The sequence below is a fragment of the Haliaeetus albicilla genome, chromosome 16 (genome assembly GCF_947461875.1).
Source record: "Haliaeetus albicilla chromosome 16, bHalAlb1.1, whole genome shotgun sequence".
In the NCBI taxonomy this organism is placed as follows: domain Eukaryota; kingdom Metazoa; phylum Chordata; class Aves; order Accipitriformes; family Accipitridae; genus Haliaeetus; species Haliaeetus albicilla.
In genome coordinates, this window is record NC_091498.1 from 31,005,182 (window position 1) to 31,022,887 (window position 17,706).

The 17,706-nt window shown below is 45.9% G+C and overlaps 1 protein-coding gene across 1 annotated transcript; it reads right to left on the bottom strand.

Moving 5' to 3' along the window:
- Positions 1–12,255: 12,255 nt before the first annotated feature.
- On the bottom strand, positions 12,256–15,206 carry LOC104310779 (olfactory receptor 5AS1). Its single transcript, XM_009911904.2, has 3 exons — positions 14,403–15,206; positions 13,590–13,663; positions 12,256–13,251 (listed from the first exon to the last, which is right to left on the bottom strand). The coding sequence occupies exon 3, from the start codon at positions 13,192–13,194 to the stop codon at positions 12,256–12,258; it is 939 nt and encodes a 312-aa protein (XP_009910206.2). The 5' UTR covers positions 13,195–13,251; positions 13,590–13,663; positions 14,403–15,206.
- Positions 15,207–17,706: the final 2,500 nt, after the last annotated feature.

Here is a 17,706-nt window from a genome sequence, read left to right on the forward strand (position 1 = left end):
TTTCCATGACTCTTATACCCACTTTAATATCATTCATACTTACTCTACCTGTGCCCTTCTTGTGCATGATCTTTCCAAATGATGGCAGTGATCTTACTGTGGGCTGAAAACATGACTTTTACACAGATACTGGACAATATTTGCACAAAGTAAATTCTGAGCTTGTAAAAACAGAAGCCAGATTTTTGCTGATACAGTCCCTGAGCAAAAAACTTAGCATGTGACTTAGGCATCCAGCTAGACCTTCAGTGAGAGGGCTCCCCTGCTGCGAGCAGAGAGAGCTCACTGTAGGAGGACAAGCCAGAATGTTCAGGAATGCACAAAATTTCATTTATCACCTGTAGAAATGGTTCCACTCTAGCTTTAAAATGCTTGCTTTTTGCCATGCTAGTTTAATGCCTAGAATAATAACAGATCTGAGTTAAAAATCAACGACAGTTCCAAATCCAGTGAGCAAGAAAGCTGAACATGCCTCCAATATTACGTCAACAAAAATACAGCAACCTTTTTCAAAGCTCAAAGTCCTGTAAATAAGATAATCTATGCATCCAGTCAAATATTTGTTATGGAGAACTTCCATTCCACCTACAAACTTCAGTGTAATTCAGCTCACAGACTTTTATGTAAACACAAAAGCAACCCTAAACTTGGCTCCAAGGTTGATCATGTGTCTAGAAATTTGACACCGATCTCAACTGTGAATTTTGAAAGCCGTTGACTAAAAACATCTGGGCTCCACTTGTTCTGTAAGATAGCCTAAAAATGGAATCGCAATTAACTGCAAACTCCTTCTCTAGCTCCTTGGGCAAAACATTGTGCAAATTTTTCAGTCATTTCTTTTAGGTGCCTGAATTTCTACATGTGGGAAACCCAGGTTTTAGGCAACACATTTTCACAGAGTACTTACGGCGCAGAATGCAAATGACCGGGTTACGCAGAACTGCTAGTTCCTGGAAACACAGTCCTAAGACAGAAAGACAAAGGATATTTGAAGTTACTCTAGGAAATTGGCTTAGGAGACAACTGAACACTAAGCTGTTGTGCTATAGGAAAAAAATCCCAAAGACAAAATAATCTGTAACAGTCTATACTACAGGATTTTGTAGATGAGTAACATAAAACCCATTTTAGAGAGACAAACATTTTCTAAGTTGTCTTACAGGTTTTCTCCTCTCTCTGGAACATTTTTGCACACAGCCAGTCTAAACAAAATGCCACAAGAGACTACAGTTCTCTACTTTGTTCAGAATATCCTTTTAATTAAATTTTTTTTCTTTGACATGCCTCTAAAAATGTGCTTAGAGGCAAGAGAGTGAGGAAGAACAATGTTAATAATACAATTAATTCTGTCTGCCCGGCATGGCCAGAAGCAGAATTTGGTGAATTTACTAGCATGTATCAGCCCCATTTAACCTAATTCCAAGACTGACTTCACTATCTGTTACCGAAAAGCTCTAGCTCTGGTCCCAATGACAGCCTGTGCACTAGGTGGACGTACTGTAGCTTTCACAAGACAGATTTGCCAAGTTGCAAAAGCCACAGTTAGTTCAATGTTGACATTCCACCACAGGCCACAATCCACAGCATTTGCTATACTGTCATCATCCTCTTGTAGTGTGATCCACTTTTTTCCCCTCTCAGATTTACAAAGTCTTAAAAACAAGGGGTGGGTATTATTGTCGTTCCCTACTTCTGCTGTACTTAACTTTTTCCTCAAATACTGAAAAGCTGGAAAAACCCCTGCGCTTTCAAGTAGAACCACCCAACTAAAATCAACAACCATAGGGAAACTTCTCAATACACCAGAAATCACCTCCTTCCTAACATGAATTCCCCTGCAAAACACCAGTAAATATTCAAGCCTTCATGAACGATCGGGCAGCTTTCATCCTGAGTAGGACACACAGGCAAGATGTCATTTTTTAAAGATGAGGTTTCATTTGGGAATCTGTCAGAGACAAACTTTAAACATATGTCTATCCCCTCTATCCCTCAGGCTGTCAGCTGAGGCCATCAGTTAATTTTGTGAGGATGCACAACAGCGCGTCTTAGGCACACACGCTGGAGTTGGCACGCTAACAGCACTACGCCTGGCCCCACATGCGACATAGGGAGCCCACATGCTCCCAGCACAGTGCCACAGGGTGCCATAGGGTTATCAAGCAGAAATAAGTGGTGGCACTGCACTTGGGCAGCAAGAGGCAGAGGCTGGCGGGGGAAGTAAGGAAGTAATACAGCAGATCTGAGGTGGAGCCATGCAGCTCTTTCAAAGCTTCCCTGTCCCATGCCTGTGCCCATAAACCAGGCTATCCATCTGCCAATGCATGCTTATATTTGTAATTATTGCTCATCCCCGAGATGCCATCTTGACAGTTTGTGTAGCATCAAGTTTGAACAGACATTATACAGCATTAAGCCTTCCAGAGTAGGTGGTGTTTGCTTTTACATTTAGCCACCCAAAAAGGGGCAGGCAGACAAATGCTTTCAAGCATGATGAGAAGAAACAAGCTTTTACAGGGAACTGGCAGTTAAACACCAGCTTAAAGAACATGCGTCAGCCCGATAAAGCATCAGCTCCACCACAAAAACAAGCAGCAGGCCATGTCATGATCTCTCAGGCAGGGCATGCTGACGGGGGGTGCACCTCTGAACTGCTGCTGTTGAGCAGGTCTCTCCAGAAACTCGTTTATTTCATGGCTTATTTAGAGGAAGCAAAGAGATTAGATCATCTCAGTGGCTTAGAAGAACTGGAGGGATTTTCTCTATAGAGGTGAGGCATAGGCTAGCGAGGGCAAGTAGAAAGCAAAGAGAGTTTTCTGAGAGTCTGTGGGAAAAGCTGGTTCCTGTTATGCTGTAAAGGGACACTGAAAACACCCATGTGGTTTATGCAGCTGAGATGCAGCCACAACTCTGCAGGCTCCACACGCACCTCTACTTGCACACCTTTTCAGCTGGGTCTCATTTCCTCCTAAGCCGTGTCCAGCCTCTCACTATCAGGGTAAAAATATTTAAAAGCAATTCAAGGGGCTGCAACTGTATCTGCTGCTACATGTGCTCCCTGCAGAGCAGCCACCTAGTTTTGAAGCGCAGAGTATTTGCCCCTGCAAAGTCACCTTGGATGAGCTGGACACAGCTCCTTCCACAAGCCAGCAGTACCTGGTGGGGAAGCGATCCACTGCTGCTTTCCCTGTGCCATAACCACTTCTGCCCCGCATGCTGAACAAACTGGGCAAAAGGAGAACCAAGACCTTAGAACCTGGTTTTCTGTTCTCAAACTTATTCCACCACAGCATCTGTGGAAAAAAAAAGCAATGAAACCGGACACAGACAGAAATAAAATGGGGAAAACAGTCAACAGGCTCTACTGGGGCAAGACCTGACCTTGATACCAATACATAGGATCGGATTCGAGAACGATGTATAAGTCGTCATCTTCAACTCGGCACATGTTGGACCATGCCCACAGACAGCAACATGTCAGCAACCAATAAAACAGTTAGGGAACAGGCCACCTACTCCACGCAGTCAGCTAGATAACACGGAAAGGCAGCTACAGGAGTATGTGCTGCCACAGAAAGAAATATACAAACTCCTTAGCAATCACATCTGTCTATTTCAGACTGTAGCAGATGTGGCAGATGCTCTACTGAACAGACTAGGAAGAATCATTAAACCCAGGCAGACCACTAGCCTCTTAAACCTTGGCCATCAGCTAGTGCTGCCCTGTGTTTTTGGTCAGCAGGCTGGAAAGATACTTCCACTAAAAGCTGTTATTATCAGTCTCATGTGCTAGCAAACGATGGCAGTCTGCAAAGCTCCCAGACTTTTCTAGGATAGCAGCCAGCTTCATTTCAGGTTTAAGACAGCCGGAGGAATGCTCTGCCTGGTCTAAGGAATCAGTTCTTCCACTCAGTTACTCTATGTTATGAGTAGGCTTGCTCAGTCATGCATGGCCACAATGCCCAAAACCTGTCTAAATAGGCAGTGATGACCAACACTGAAACCGGTCAAATCAGGAACTTTCCAGTCCCACAAGAAAAAAAAAGATTTCCGCTCCACGCTTATTTAGCACAGGTTGGACTCCTTGCCTTTTGTTTGATGCTCTTGGTTGCTTCTCAAAGCCATTGTGAAGGGATACAACCCACAGGACAGCAGTAGGCTCAGAGTAAAGCTATACTGTGCAGCTGAAACATTCACACAGCCTGAGGCTGTCAAAAAGGGGAGACTGCATTCCTCACACACAGACACAAACACACACACACACTTCATTTGCTTCTTTTCCCTGTCTCCAGCCACCCTGCTTACCCCACACTAGCTTCAGCATTCATCAGGGCCTCTACAGGCCAGTTCAGCTCATGAACCTAGGCAGAAAACAGAATAGGAAAAATGAACCATTTCTGGCCAGTTTCCAAGGTTGGCTTGGCCGATGGATGGATCTGACAAGCTCCAGAATCAGGTGCAGAGTAGGAGGACAGCAGGTTGCTCGATTAGCTCAAGCATTCACGTTATGCCTTCATGCTGAGGTGGATGAGGGGTGCTGGCCAAACTCCATAGCAATGGGAAGCAGAGGGGGGAGAGACAGAAGTGAATTGCTTCAAATGCCACAGCCAGATCTTTAAGAGCTAGTGTACACCCTTCTTGAAAGCAGAGGGTGCTTCCTCACACCTGCCATGGCCAAGACATTTGTTCCCAAAACTGCATGGGCTATAAATCCTGTGCCTAATTTGGTCCATGTAACTTCCTGTTTAGACAAGCCCTCTGAATTTCTGCTGGCTGTCATGATCCCACCAGAACACCTCCGCAAATGAAATTAAAGTTTCCAGTGCGTGTGTGTGTGTGTGTGTGTGCAAGCCAAGAAAGAAAAAAAAGCAACAACAAAACAGGAGGCAACCACAGCCTTGCTCACAGGGGTCAGTCAGTGCAGGTCTATGATACACAGTGATGGCAGCGAGGCACTGAGCACGCTGTGGCAGCAGGGTTAGGACCTTCAGTGTTGCAGGGCAAACGGAGATGAGACACACCGAGGAGACATCTCACAGACAGCCATTCCTCAGGCAGGGACTTGTGCTGAAATGGCGAAGGCTGAACACCTAGAATTTGGCCAAGATGCCAGGACACTGAGAAGCAGCAAAGATGTTAAATCATGCCCAAAAGGGAAGTGGCTGTAATGAGTTCTCTTACAAAGCATCTCTCCAGTCAGGAGGTGCAGATTGAGCAACAGGCTGACATCAGCTTAAAATAACAGGATTGTGGAGGGAGTGGCTCAGATGCTAAATCACTCACATGCTACTTAGGTCACCAAGTAAAACATAATTTCTGATTGGGAAGAAAAATAAGCCAGAATTGCAGCATTGTTACTTCATCCAGGAAACTTTGTCAATGAAGTTCAGCTGTATGAACTGGGTCAGCATGACCACACAAAAAAGCTACCAGCCTTTTACTGGAATTCATAAGCGACTGCATCCCTAGCCAGTGAGGCTTAATTAGCAGCAAAGACTGCCTGACACCGGCAATTCCTACTTCTTTCCCTGCCCCTATACCCTCACTATAGCAGAGCTTCCTTGGAGAAGATGCTGTGTCAAGTCCAGGTCCTTGCCCAGCAAGGAGTATGCTCCCCAGCCCTTGCTCACTCATTATCCCGAGTGCCTCACTTTCAGAAGCAAGGGTCAAATGGATTTGCCATCAAACCTCATGCTTATTTAACTCCCACTCTTATCACGCTTCTCTTTGATCAGTCAGTTCAGATCCACAGATAAGGAAAAGGCTGTCTCACTGCCCTGTTAAAAAACGATTTTGGATCTAAGATCCCCCATGAACCAGAACTACCCATGTACACTTTGCCAGCAATTATGACTGGTCCAAGCAGTAGACAAGTGATATTTGCTGATCCTGCTGTTGAGCTATAGAATAGCATTAGGGCAGCATACGAGTCCCTGCAAAAGATGTCCACCATTTCTCTAGCTTCTTTATTTGCCCAGAAGCCCACTTGTTAAGAAAAGCGTGTGTTTACTGTCTGCTTTCTTCATCTTTTCACATACCTTGGAGTCACTGGGGTCTACGTCCTTCCCTGTAAATGTGAACATTTCAAGATGAACAGGGTGGGCCATAGTTGTCAGCCTAGCAAAGAAAAGAAGAACATCCATTTCCAGTGTTTTCTATTGAAAACCCTTCTCCTTTGCATCGTCAGCTCAGTGCTGCTTGCAAGGCCCCGTGTCATCACAAACTTCCTCAGGTGGGAAGAGTTCAATACCTTCTTGCTCTATTCTAGAGGCCAGAAAAGCAGCTCGATCCAGAAGTGGCTCAGTACAGGAGACAGGAGTACTTCCTAAACTACTTCAGCCTAAACTGGTCCATAGTCGCATCACAGGAACACAACCGCACAGAGGCCTACAATAACAAAGCTGACAAGCTAGGAACGCAGCTGGAAATTCAAGAGACTGAAAAGGAAGAAGAAAGGGAACTGAGAATCTGTCTGTTTCTACAGCTACATCCAGCATAAGAAACACCAGTGCACCGAGAGACTGAGGAACAGCAAGAGAAAGTGACACCGTTACTTTAGATCAACTGGAAACTTTCTCTTCTTGTACTAAATCCTTCAGAAGTGCCTTATTCCAGAAGCAATTGGTTGGAGACAGTTCTACCCCTTTCCCCATATCACCCACAACCCTAATCAGACAGACCTCTTTCTGTTTCAGTCAGTTTCTGCTTTCCTCTTAGGTAGGAGTATCAGGATGGAGCAACAGCACCTACGAAAGCAACCAAACCCTACCTAGGAATTGGGAAGCTGACAGAATCTCTTCCTGACCAGCATCTGACCTTTATTCATCTTCCTTCTTGAGAACGAGATAGGATTTCATTTTCAGGCAACGTGTTTTATCTGATGTCTGCAGTAACCAAACTAAGAAAGGCTCTATTCATTTGCCAAGAGCAAATTTTAAAATGCATCTTTTTTCACCTTCAAAAACCAGCAGACTGTTCTTGTGTTACACTGCAAGTCAGGGGACGTGTGGAAAGTTACAGCACTTAGCTTTAATTTGAGAGTTCAGTCATCTGTGAAGAATGCTGTCCTTTACAACTCTTTCTAGGAAGATTTCAGAAACTTTGTTAACATTCCTGTCTTGCTTACAGCACCAGGATTACAGTCAACAGCTAGCACACTGAGTTGGCCACAACTCCCGGCACCCTTCTTCCTCCCGTTTCAACCCTTTCACCCCAAAACACAGAGGTTTACTAGAATTTGGGGGAGGGAGGAAGGACAATAGAAAGCTGCCAACTGCCAGTGGTGCCTTCCAGTATCGTTATCATTTGCATAGCTAACACACCTGCCTAATCCTGTCAAGGTAAAGCAAGAAAGCTCATTTTCCTATAAGTACTTTCCACTTTGTTGGTCTTCATATACATTAGCTCTGCTTCCTCAAGCTGTGCAACTGTGTCATGACTCATCTGAGTTTTCTTTCCCTTATCAGAACCAATCCGAGTGACAGTTCCACCTCATCTGACTGCCTAAGGCTGCCTGTAACATCAGGGCATCTCCCTGCTCTCAAGCCTACGCCAGCGTGTGACCCAGAGCTCCTCCGGCTCACCGTGACCTCGACTTGCCATTACAGCAAGCGAGCACACCCTACCAGCCGGTGGGGCCCAAGCAAGTCACCAAGCAAACAAACACTCAGCTGTCAGAACCAGGCGGCCACATAAGTACTCATACAAGCTTTGGGCCTCCGGTATCCGTGTCAGCACACCTCAGGCCAGGAAGGAAACAATGGTAAACGAGAGCAGCAGGCTGGGTACAGTACAGCACCGCACTGCCCTTCCCCTCCTTCCAGCCCTGCTGCTCACCCCACTCACCCCCATGAGCAGCAGCGACATGTGAACCAGAAACTCCCACCCACCCCACAGGACCCCCTCACCCAACAGGACCGGGAGTGAGAGGGGCCGGGCCAGCCCGGGGAGGCGAGGCAAGGGAACCACCACAGCACCCGGCCTCATTACCAGCCCGGCCACCAGGTCCAGCACGGCCCGACCTGCCTTCCAGGCAACAAATGGGTAGCTCAGGCCAGGCCTGGAGCCCGGGACGCAGCTTACACATCGCTGTGGAGCCGAGGGGCGAGCGGGAACCCTGGTGAGGCCTGACCGGGCCGGTGGAGCCGGCGCGGCCCCGGGCCCGCCCCGAGCCGCCGCCTCGGAGAACCGCGACCTTGCGCTGCCGTCGGGCGGGCCGCAAGGGGGCGCTGCCGGCGGAGGACCTCCCAGCTGAGCCAATCAGAGGGCTTCGTGAGCGGGGCGGGCAGCGCGCATGCGCTCCTTTCGCGAAGCATGCTGGGAGTTGTAGTCCATGGCAGCGTGCGACCCCTCCCGGCCGCCACCTTTCAGCGGGGCCGTTTCCGCGGCTTGTGGGGTGCTGGAGCAGCTCGGGTATAGTTCTCTCCTCACGGCCACGTGGGGACCTGCAGGATATTTTCCGGCATCCCCCAGCGCTGCCGTAGGCCGTGCGGGAGCGCGGCGGGAGTCCCGGGCTCCTCAGGCCCAGCCCGGTGTTGCCGTGGAGATCAGGCCTCGGTGTCGCGGAGTGATGACGTCACCCGCGCGACGCCCCCGGGGCACGCTGGGAAGTGTAGGCGAAGGGAGGCGGCCGGGGGGGATCCCCTGCGAGGGGAAGGGGGGTTATGGCTGTGCTGGTGGCCGACAAACCTCTGCCTGAGGTGGGGGAAAGAGGGCCGGGGGGAGCCGCCAGCTCCTGGGCTGGGTTCTGCAAGCGCTCGGAGGTGAGGGCGTTGCAAATATTCTGGTAAAGAAGTCAAAATTGAATCGCATAGAAGAGTGAGGTTTGATTAAGAAGTAAAATTGTGGAGCATAACGTATAGGATTGTTAAGTTTGAAATGGAGCCGCAGAACCTCTAGGAACTGTGTTATGTGTGACTATAGGAACCTTAATGTTGTTAAAGTTTGGAACAGCTAACCCTAGAAACCTCACCAGGAAGTTACTGCTTTTTTTATGTTTTGTTTCAAGAAACTAAGGAAACCGTCATGGACACCAGTTTGCTGCTTGGAAACCCCTTTACCCTTCCCATCTCGATTTGAGTATTGAAGATTCCAGTCAGTAGAGCTAAGTGTAACTGACCAATGATTGTTTTTAAATAAGTATATTGGTAAGGTTAGATAATCAAAGGACCAATCATTATCAAGGTTAAATTTAAGAGCGAGCATAGTATGCATTTTTATGTAAAGAGCTTATGTAACAATGTCCTGACAGAAAAAGTCTATAAAAACTGATGGATTTTGATACATTCGTACTGATGGATTTGGATCCATCAAATCCATACTGATGGATTTGGACACACTTTTGGAGGAGCAATCCCCCGTGTCCCCAGCGCTGCAATAAACAAAGTGCCTGCTTCTTAACTTCACGTTGGTGTTAAGGAGTTTTATTCTGGATTTTGGTAACGGGGGGGGGGGGGCTCAGCAACTGATTCACGCGCAGCCAGGCCCCAGGTTGCCCTGTGTTGGGGAGCCCAGTGAGGGGGGATGTGGCCTGCACGTCGCAGGGACTGGGTGATGTGTGTCAGTAGTGCATACGCAGTAAATGACACTCAGGTTTTAACAAGCGCCAGGGTTAAGTATTTGCATGGTCACTCCTCGAGGCTACACTGGCCGGGCAGGCCTTGGCCTCAGCCTTCCTCCCCAGAGCAGAAAGGCACCATTGCCAAACCACCATCGTTCACCACATCCAACACCAGCACACTGATCACACCGCTTCACAGAAAACTGGCAGTAACAAGCGATAGGACGAGAGGAAACAGCCTCAAGTTGTGCCAGGGGAGGTTTAGATTGGAGGTTAGGGAAAATTTCTTCACCAAAAGAGTTGTCAGGCATTGGAACAGGCTGCCCAGGGAAGTGGTTGAGTCACCATCCCTGGAGGTAGTTAAAAGACATGTAGATGTGGCGCTCAGGGACATGGTTTAGTGGTGGACTTGGCAGCGTTAGGTTTACAGTTGATGATCTTAAGGGTCTTTTCCAACCTAAATGATTCTATGATTATTTCCCTATTTTCATTCTCTTTGTGATCATAATAATTTCTGTGCTGGTATTTGTCCTTTTGATTCTGTGAACTACTAGCAACTCCAGACCAAACAGTCTAGCTCTGCCTCTAATAGTACTCTAGCTTCCTACACACCATCTCGCAGTTCTTCCCACAGCTGGGTTTTCTCAGCAGCCTGAGCCACGCTTACACAGTTGGGTCATCTTAGAGTTGGGCCTTGGACTCTTGACACAGAGGCAGCTGAAAGCTGGGGAGAAGATGAAAGGCAGAGGGTTGCAGAGAGACCTTTACAATCTATGGGAGGAAGGTAAAGAGGGGCACACTTGGCATATCTTAATGGAACCTGCACCAAATACAGTATGTTGCAGCAGAAGTTTTAAGTTGCATCCCCAGTTTTATAAGCAAGCAGCTGTTGCTTACATAGGTACCTAACAGGCACACATACAAAATTTTTTTCCTCCGAGATTGCTACCCTAAGAAATTACCATTTTCACTGTTTAAAAAAGCCATGATTATCTATTCTTTGGTGGGGACACGTGAAAGAAAGAAAAAGAAGAAACCCAGAGCCAAGTCAAATTGGTCTTCAGGACCACGCTGTATCAGGCGCCACAGAATCCCTTGGACTGGGAGAGGTCTTAGGGAGTCATCCAGCATCCCAATACTTTTCAGCTGAGCTGCGCCAACCAGTGGGTCCATAACCCGTCTTGACGTTTGGGGGTTATTCTGGCTCAGGGACAGGACTTTGCTGAACTTCAGGAGGTTCCTCTTGGCCCATTCCTTCAGCTCATCAAGCATGCCTCTGAAGACTAATCCTGCCTTTGTGGGTACGAACTGCTTCCCCCCTCCAGTTTACTGTTACCTGCAGACTTGCTGAGGTGCCTTCTGCCCCTTGTGTTGGTAACTGGTGATGCTGAACAGGATTGGGGCCCCAGTGTTCACTGAGCGATGCCACCCATAATCAGCTGCCACTTGGACTTCAAGCTGTTGACTACTGCACTTTTACCTTGAAGGTCCTGCCCCTCATCTTTACCTCGCCTGCTTGGCAGCGGGGCAGCTGCCATTCCCCATCTCCTTCACTGCTGCTCTGCAGGAACAGGTTGCCCAGGGGGAACACAGGAGCATTTCTTGGGCTTGCAAAGGATGGGATTAGGAAGCCCATAGTTTAGCTGCAGACGAGAGTGAGAAGGAACGGGCGAGGGGAACTAGAAGGGCTTCCACAGACACCAGCAAGAGGAAAGTCCACAATAAAAGGGTCCAGTGCTGAAATGACAGGACCCAAAGCAGAGGCCCACTGCACCCATGCTGTACCAGTATATTAAGCAGGATATAATCAATATTTGTTTAGACTGAATCCAGACACCAGCATACTACAAAAGTGTATCTCGACATCGGTGTATGTGTTTTGTAACAGTGACACTGCTGATACCATAACCATCAACAACCATTTCATAACACAATTAAGCAGAAATAAAAAACTAATTATGCTGCGAGAAGGGAAACAAGGGCTTGCAGTAGAGAGGCAAAAACAGATTGTGGAAAAACATACACAAGTAGTAAAACCTTCAAGGTAAGAACACAGGATGAGAACAAGCATGAAAGATGTCTGGTGGGAGCAGAACAGGCAGGAAGGACTCCTGGTGAAACCTGGACAAGTCCAGTCCTAAAAATACAATAAACTATATCGTGAGCAGATGAGATTCCTCTCTCTGTAGAGGGTATGGCAGAGCTGGCTGCCAAATAAGGGAAGTCTTTTCCAGTGTACAAAAGCTTTTAGTTTTCCAAATTTAATACATACAATTGTAGAAGTATGTTGTAGTTGTCTGAACTATATGTAAGGTTTAACTATCATATGTAGTAGTTTTCTAAATCAGACTTTTCTTCAAAACATCTTGGTTGAGAGTTGTCTCAATAATTGTAAGCTGCAAAAATATAACTTTCTTCTGCATTTGGGATAGACTCCCTTCATAGACAGTGAGGAGAAAGAGATCCTTTGGGGACGGGATCCATCTGACCTGGATGGTTTTATGTTTTATGATAAGGTGAATCACCTTCTAAGTTGACTACTTTTTTCCAGGGATTACCAAATGAACCTGGGAAGCTAGTTCAGATGCAGATATTCCTAACAAGTCACCTACATTTAGTCAGGTGGTTCCCATAACTTGTAACTTTTATTGTGTATTACACCAGAAACACACAATACCTTTTCACTTCTAAGAAAATCACTGAGAAAACACTCTTCTCTCTACTGTTCTCCTGAGGGCATCCTTCACCTCTTTGTTCCTCAGGCTATAAATCAGGGGGTTCAGCATGGGAAAGACAACAGTATAAAATGCAGAGATCACTTTGTCCGTGTCCAGCGAGTAGCTGGAGCTGGGCTGTAAATACGTGAAGAGGAGGGAGCCGTAGAACAACCCGACAGCCATCAGATGGGAGGTGCAGGTGTAGAAGGCTTTGTGCCTGCTACCTGCCACGTGGATCCGGAGGATGGTGCTGAGGATGCAGGCGTAGGAGACGGCGATGGTCAGGAAGGTGCTGGTTTGTATAAAGCCACACAGGGTGAAGAGGAGGATCTCGTTGACGTGCGTACTGGAGCAGGAGAGCTCCAGCAGCGGGGGAATATCACAGAAGAAGTGGTTGATCACGTTGGAGCCGCAGAACAACAGTGTGAAGGTGAAAGACGTGTGCACCAGGGAGGTCAGACCCCCACTGAGATAAGCCCCAACTACCACGGAGGTGCAGACCCTGCGGGACATGGCAACGGTGTAGAGAAGAGGATGACACACGGCCACGTAGCGGTCGTACGCCATCGCAGCCAAAATGAGGCACTCGGCATCAGCAAAGGCAGCGAAGAGGAACATCTGGGTTGCACAGCCAATTAAAGAAATGGTCTTCCGCTGTGCTAACAGATTCACCAGCATTTTGGGAGCAATGGCAGATGAACAGCTAAGGTCTAAGAAGGATAAACTGCTTAGGAAATAGTACATGGGGGTATGAAGGCAGGTGTTGAGCTGGACGAGCAAAATGAGGCCAGCGTTCCCCACCAAGGTGGTGGTGTAGATGAGTAAGAAAAGTCCAAACAAAGGTATCTCCACCTCCAGACGGTCGGTGAAACCCAAGAGAATGAACTCGGTCAGTACGGTGCAGTTTTCTTCAGGCATTTCATTACCTTGTGTTTGGTTTCGTACACATACGATTTGTCAGGGGATCAGCCAGTCCTGGTGGGTAAGCAACACACAAACACGTTACATCCTTCACAAGATAGAGGTACTGGAAATGTAAGCATCTCGCCCAATATCAGAGGGGGAAACCAGTGGCTTAGGTGATGCCCATTGAAAGGAAAGCTTCAGAGGACATTCAAAGAAAGCTTTACAAACACACTTTATATATGGAATCCCTTCCTGTTTATTCCTTTCATATATATATATATATGAAATAGGACCTCAGATGGGATTTTATTTAAGAGCTAGACCATAGTGCAGGTATAGAAGAAACTTTGTATGATATATCACTTGAGGAAAAATATATTTGAGTATAACAGCTGCTACACATTTACCTGTGTGACCAGTAGAGTAAGGAGTTCAGGCACAGTTAATAATGACTTTTCTGAGGCAGCAGAGAAATTGAACACTGGAAAAAAAAATGGGTTGAAATGCTGGAACATAAGCAGATTTCTTTTTGTCTAATAAAAATAAAAAGACATAATTAGTTTGGAACAAATGCAAATCATTGACTTTAAAATGAAGTGGAATATTGCATCTCATTCTGGAATTTCTTACAAATATTTTGTGGGTTTGTTTTCCTGAAGCTGATTAATTCTTAAGCAATTGATGAAAAGAAAGCCATGAGTATTGTTTTTAAATATTCAAACACAAATATTTTTAGGTATTCCAAGCAATTTTCCACACTATTTTTTTTTGGCTGAAAGTATTAATTGAATTTGAGTTAGACTCAGTCCCCCAGAAAATTAATTCTGAGTATTAATTTTACCTCTCCAGAAAAAGCGCATGATTTAACTTAACTTTGCAAAAGTTAAGACACGTTTCTGCTGATGCCAGTATAAATTCTAGTCATGGCAGATATATCTTGCTCACCTTTACATTTACAGGAAATAGAAAGATTACAAAAGGACATCTAGTAAAAGAACTGCTAACAGAGGTCAGTTAAATAATCCTGTAAATATCAATGCTATGTGGACAAAGGCACAGACAAACCAGAAATGTCTATGTTCTGGAAAATAATAGTAATAACCTAAGCTGATTCATTCAGGATCGGATACTAGATGGTTACAGTAGAGTCTGGGGGTTCAGAAAGGAGGACTTCAGCTCCCAGCAGTGTTTCCAGGCACTCCAGTAGCAATGAATCTCACCTGTATTTGGCTTTCTAAAGGTCAGTCCAAGTGCATCATCTTCAGCTCTGTCTATAACCATTACAGAGGGATAGGTGAGGTGCATCGTATCCTGCCTATGTGTGTATCTGTTGATGAGAAAGGAAGCCTGGATGACCAATATAAATTCACTGCCAAAATTTTAGATGGTTACCCTCGAGTGAGGCGAGTCCCATTTTAGACAGCTTGCTTTGATCTTGTTTTTCAAGATCCTTCATTCTTGGTGAAGGCTTGGTGCATCCTAAAATCTGAATCATTTTCTGGATGTGACTGTTTACTCCAGAAAATGTCTGGTGTGACTCAGGTCATGACATAGGTCCCCCAGTTATGTTCCTAGAATAAGGTGAGAAGTTCCACAAAATTTCAATTGTGTTTTATTTTTAGCAAAGGCCAGTTAAACAGCGACGATGTAACACTACAATTTATTTTGACGCTATCACAGGCAATTTGAGAGATTTCTGGTGAAAGTAAAAAAGAACCTTTCTGCCCTGAAAAATATTCCATGGTTACACACATGTGGCTGTTTCTTCCTATTTTCAGCTGTTGATCATGCTCAGAAATGTAGGTGCAGAAATCCTACGAGCTGCTAAAAATTCAGTGGTCTCTGATGAACACCTGCAAGAGATTTGTTTCCAGATCAGTATTTTAGGTGCAAAAATTAATAAAAAATAAAGTCCCCCCCTTTAAAGATAAATTATTTTTTTCTTTATTGTATCATGATGTGGCAAGCCTTTTCCTCTAGTGCCTCTAAAATTCATTCAGACTACAAGGCAACTGACTTTAAACAATTTCTACACAGCTCCCTGAATGGAAGGAAATTTTACTCATTCAGAGACTTACCTGCTAGGGAAATGCTTTTTTTTCCTGGATGCAGGAAACGTTTCTTCTGGGGAATGTCACAGATTTTATATCTTCCTTTTGGACACGGGAGACCATTATGTTCTCAAGAGAAGTGCAGAACAAACAATTAAAATGCTACTGGTGTTGTCTCAGTATGGAAACGTTCCAGTGGTTTTTTTTAATTATTATTTTACTTTAATTACCATTATTATATTTTATTATTATTGTTAGTATTACATTTTATTTTACTTCAGTTCTTAAATCATTCTTACCTCAACCCAAAAGTTTTACTTTTTGTTTTTTCCCCAATTCTCTTCCCCATCGCACTGAGGGGGGGGGACATGAGCAAGTAGCTGCGTGGTGCTTAGTTGCTGGATGGGCTTAAACCACACCACCAGCTCCTCATGGATGTTTGCTAAGAATAATCTGGGCTTATGTGTTTGAAACCAGGAACATTTCCAATTGGCAGTGTAAGTCTGAGTTTGCAGAAGCCAGGTTTAACATTACTAATGAGCAGTGCTGTTTTAAGATCAAATAAATGAATGCTACTTATGTGCATTCCCCAGATAAGGTTCAGCAATCAGACACAGCTTGATGCAATCAGTTCTATGTGACATCTTTATAGGACCCTTTGCTGATACAGAAAACCCATCTATTTTTAAAAGAAAAAAATATGCAAGTCCCTGCTGTGGATTTAAATAGAAAATGTCATCTAAGATGATGGATCACCACTCAGAAATATTTATTCATTAGCAGAACCAACACCAGACCACACCATATCAACAGAAGCCCTCACGAGCAGCAGAGAAAAGGAGAGCTTTTGTCTCAAAATACTTGTGGGGAAGCTCTTCCTATGTGCAACACTTAGGAAAAATTACCTTAGGAGGTACATATTTCACCCCTTCGATAATGAAGTGCTCAGAGACAAGCAAATACAAATTGCCCATTTCCCTGTTAGATACACAAAATAGGGACACGAATCTTAGCCATGGAGAAACAGAGGGGTTCAGACACGCCTGTGACAATGTTCATCTTAGAAAAGGTATTTGGGAGGATGACTAGTCCCTAACCTGACGTCAGACTCGCTGAACAGACCATGAAAAACTACTGGACATGACATGAGAAACCCCTGGACATAACAAGTAACATTGAGGAACTGTCCAATTAACAGCACCATGACAGATGGCCAGATTTCACCAGTGGTTAGGAGGGCACCAGAGGTGCTAGTGGTGGGCAGACTTCACAGATGGTTGAAGGGAAGTGTTGGCCACCCTTTGGGGAGCAGACCCTCACAAGGCCAACAGCGCCTGGGAATGATACCAGAAACACCACGGGTCTAGATTACCTGGGTATCAGGAATAGCAAAATCAGGTGTGAATGCAGCAAAACTGGAACAAACATGGGGAAGTGATCAGGGTGGGTCATTTATCTGGAAGGAGACAATGGTGGAGAAACTGAGGTATTGTGGCTGATGAGGGAAGAGCAAGAAGGGGACGATGAGAGAAGGGAGGCATTAAAGGGGGCTGGTGGTCTCTAAGCAGGCTGCTGCTCAGTTTGTCTGACCAAGCCCTGTGCTTGACCACCACAGCTGATCCCACCCTCCTATTAAATTGTATTCGCAATGATGAGCTATGTATTTGTGACTACAAATACAGAAAATGCACACAGCTGGTAGAATGAGAGCTCCTAGTCACTTCTGCTGTATGTGATAGGTTGGGAACAGAAAGAAAAGAGCTTTAAGGAGAGATGGAGCAGAACATCAGAGTCCAGCCCTAAAAACCAAGACATTTCGTGAAGAAAAAGAAAAGGGATTTAATATTGAAGATATTCAGGGGTATTTCATACCTGGGTTAGAGAGACTGAGCAGCGTTTTCTTTCAGAGTCCAAGGAAGTTTAGATGCAGAAGCATGTTCCTGCAACATATCCACTTGGCTACTGTCCCCAGGGGACAGGGAGCAAGGAGCCAAGGGGGGCACGAGAGCAGGCAGTGCCTCACTCTTGGGGCACAGACCTCCAGGGGCTGAAGACAGCAGGTAGAGCCAAGGGCTGGCAATGAGGTCCATTAATAGCCCCAGCATGCAACAAAGTAGGTACAGGGTCCAGCCACAGCATATCATCAGGAGCAAAGGGAGATGGGCCAGGAACGGGGTTGGAGATGAAGCCGCGTTCTTGATCCAGGGTCCATCACGGGAGGCAGAGACGCAGCTACAGCCAGACACACCAACAGTGCAGTCAAGGAAGGACTGATGGCTCTAGACTGGGCTTAAATGGGGCTCCTGGGCCATGGGCAGGGGCATGTGTGTGGAGTGGTCCAGCTGAGACTTGTCAGGGCCATTAAGACCTATTAGTGCCCTCAAGGCCCTGGCAGCTTCTAGGTGGAGTTGGGAAGTAGTAACAGGAGGGCTCAGTTTTGGCCATGAATTAGCAGAATAAAGCTAGTGAGAGG

Coding starts and splice junctions, on each gene's coding strand:
- LOC104310779 (XM_009911904.2), bottom strand. CDS start 13,194: ATGCCTGAAGAAAACTGCACCGTACTGACCGAGTTCATTCTCTTGGGT.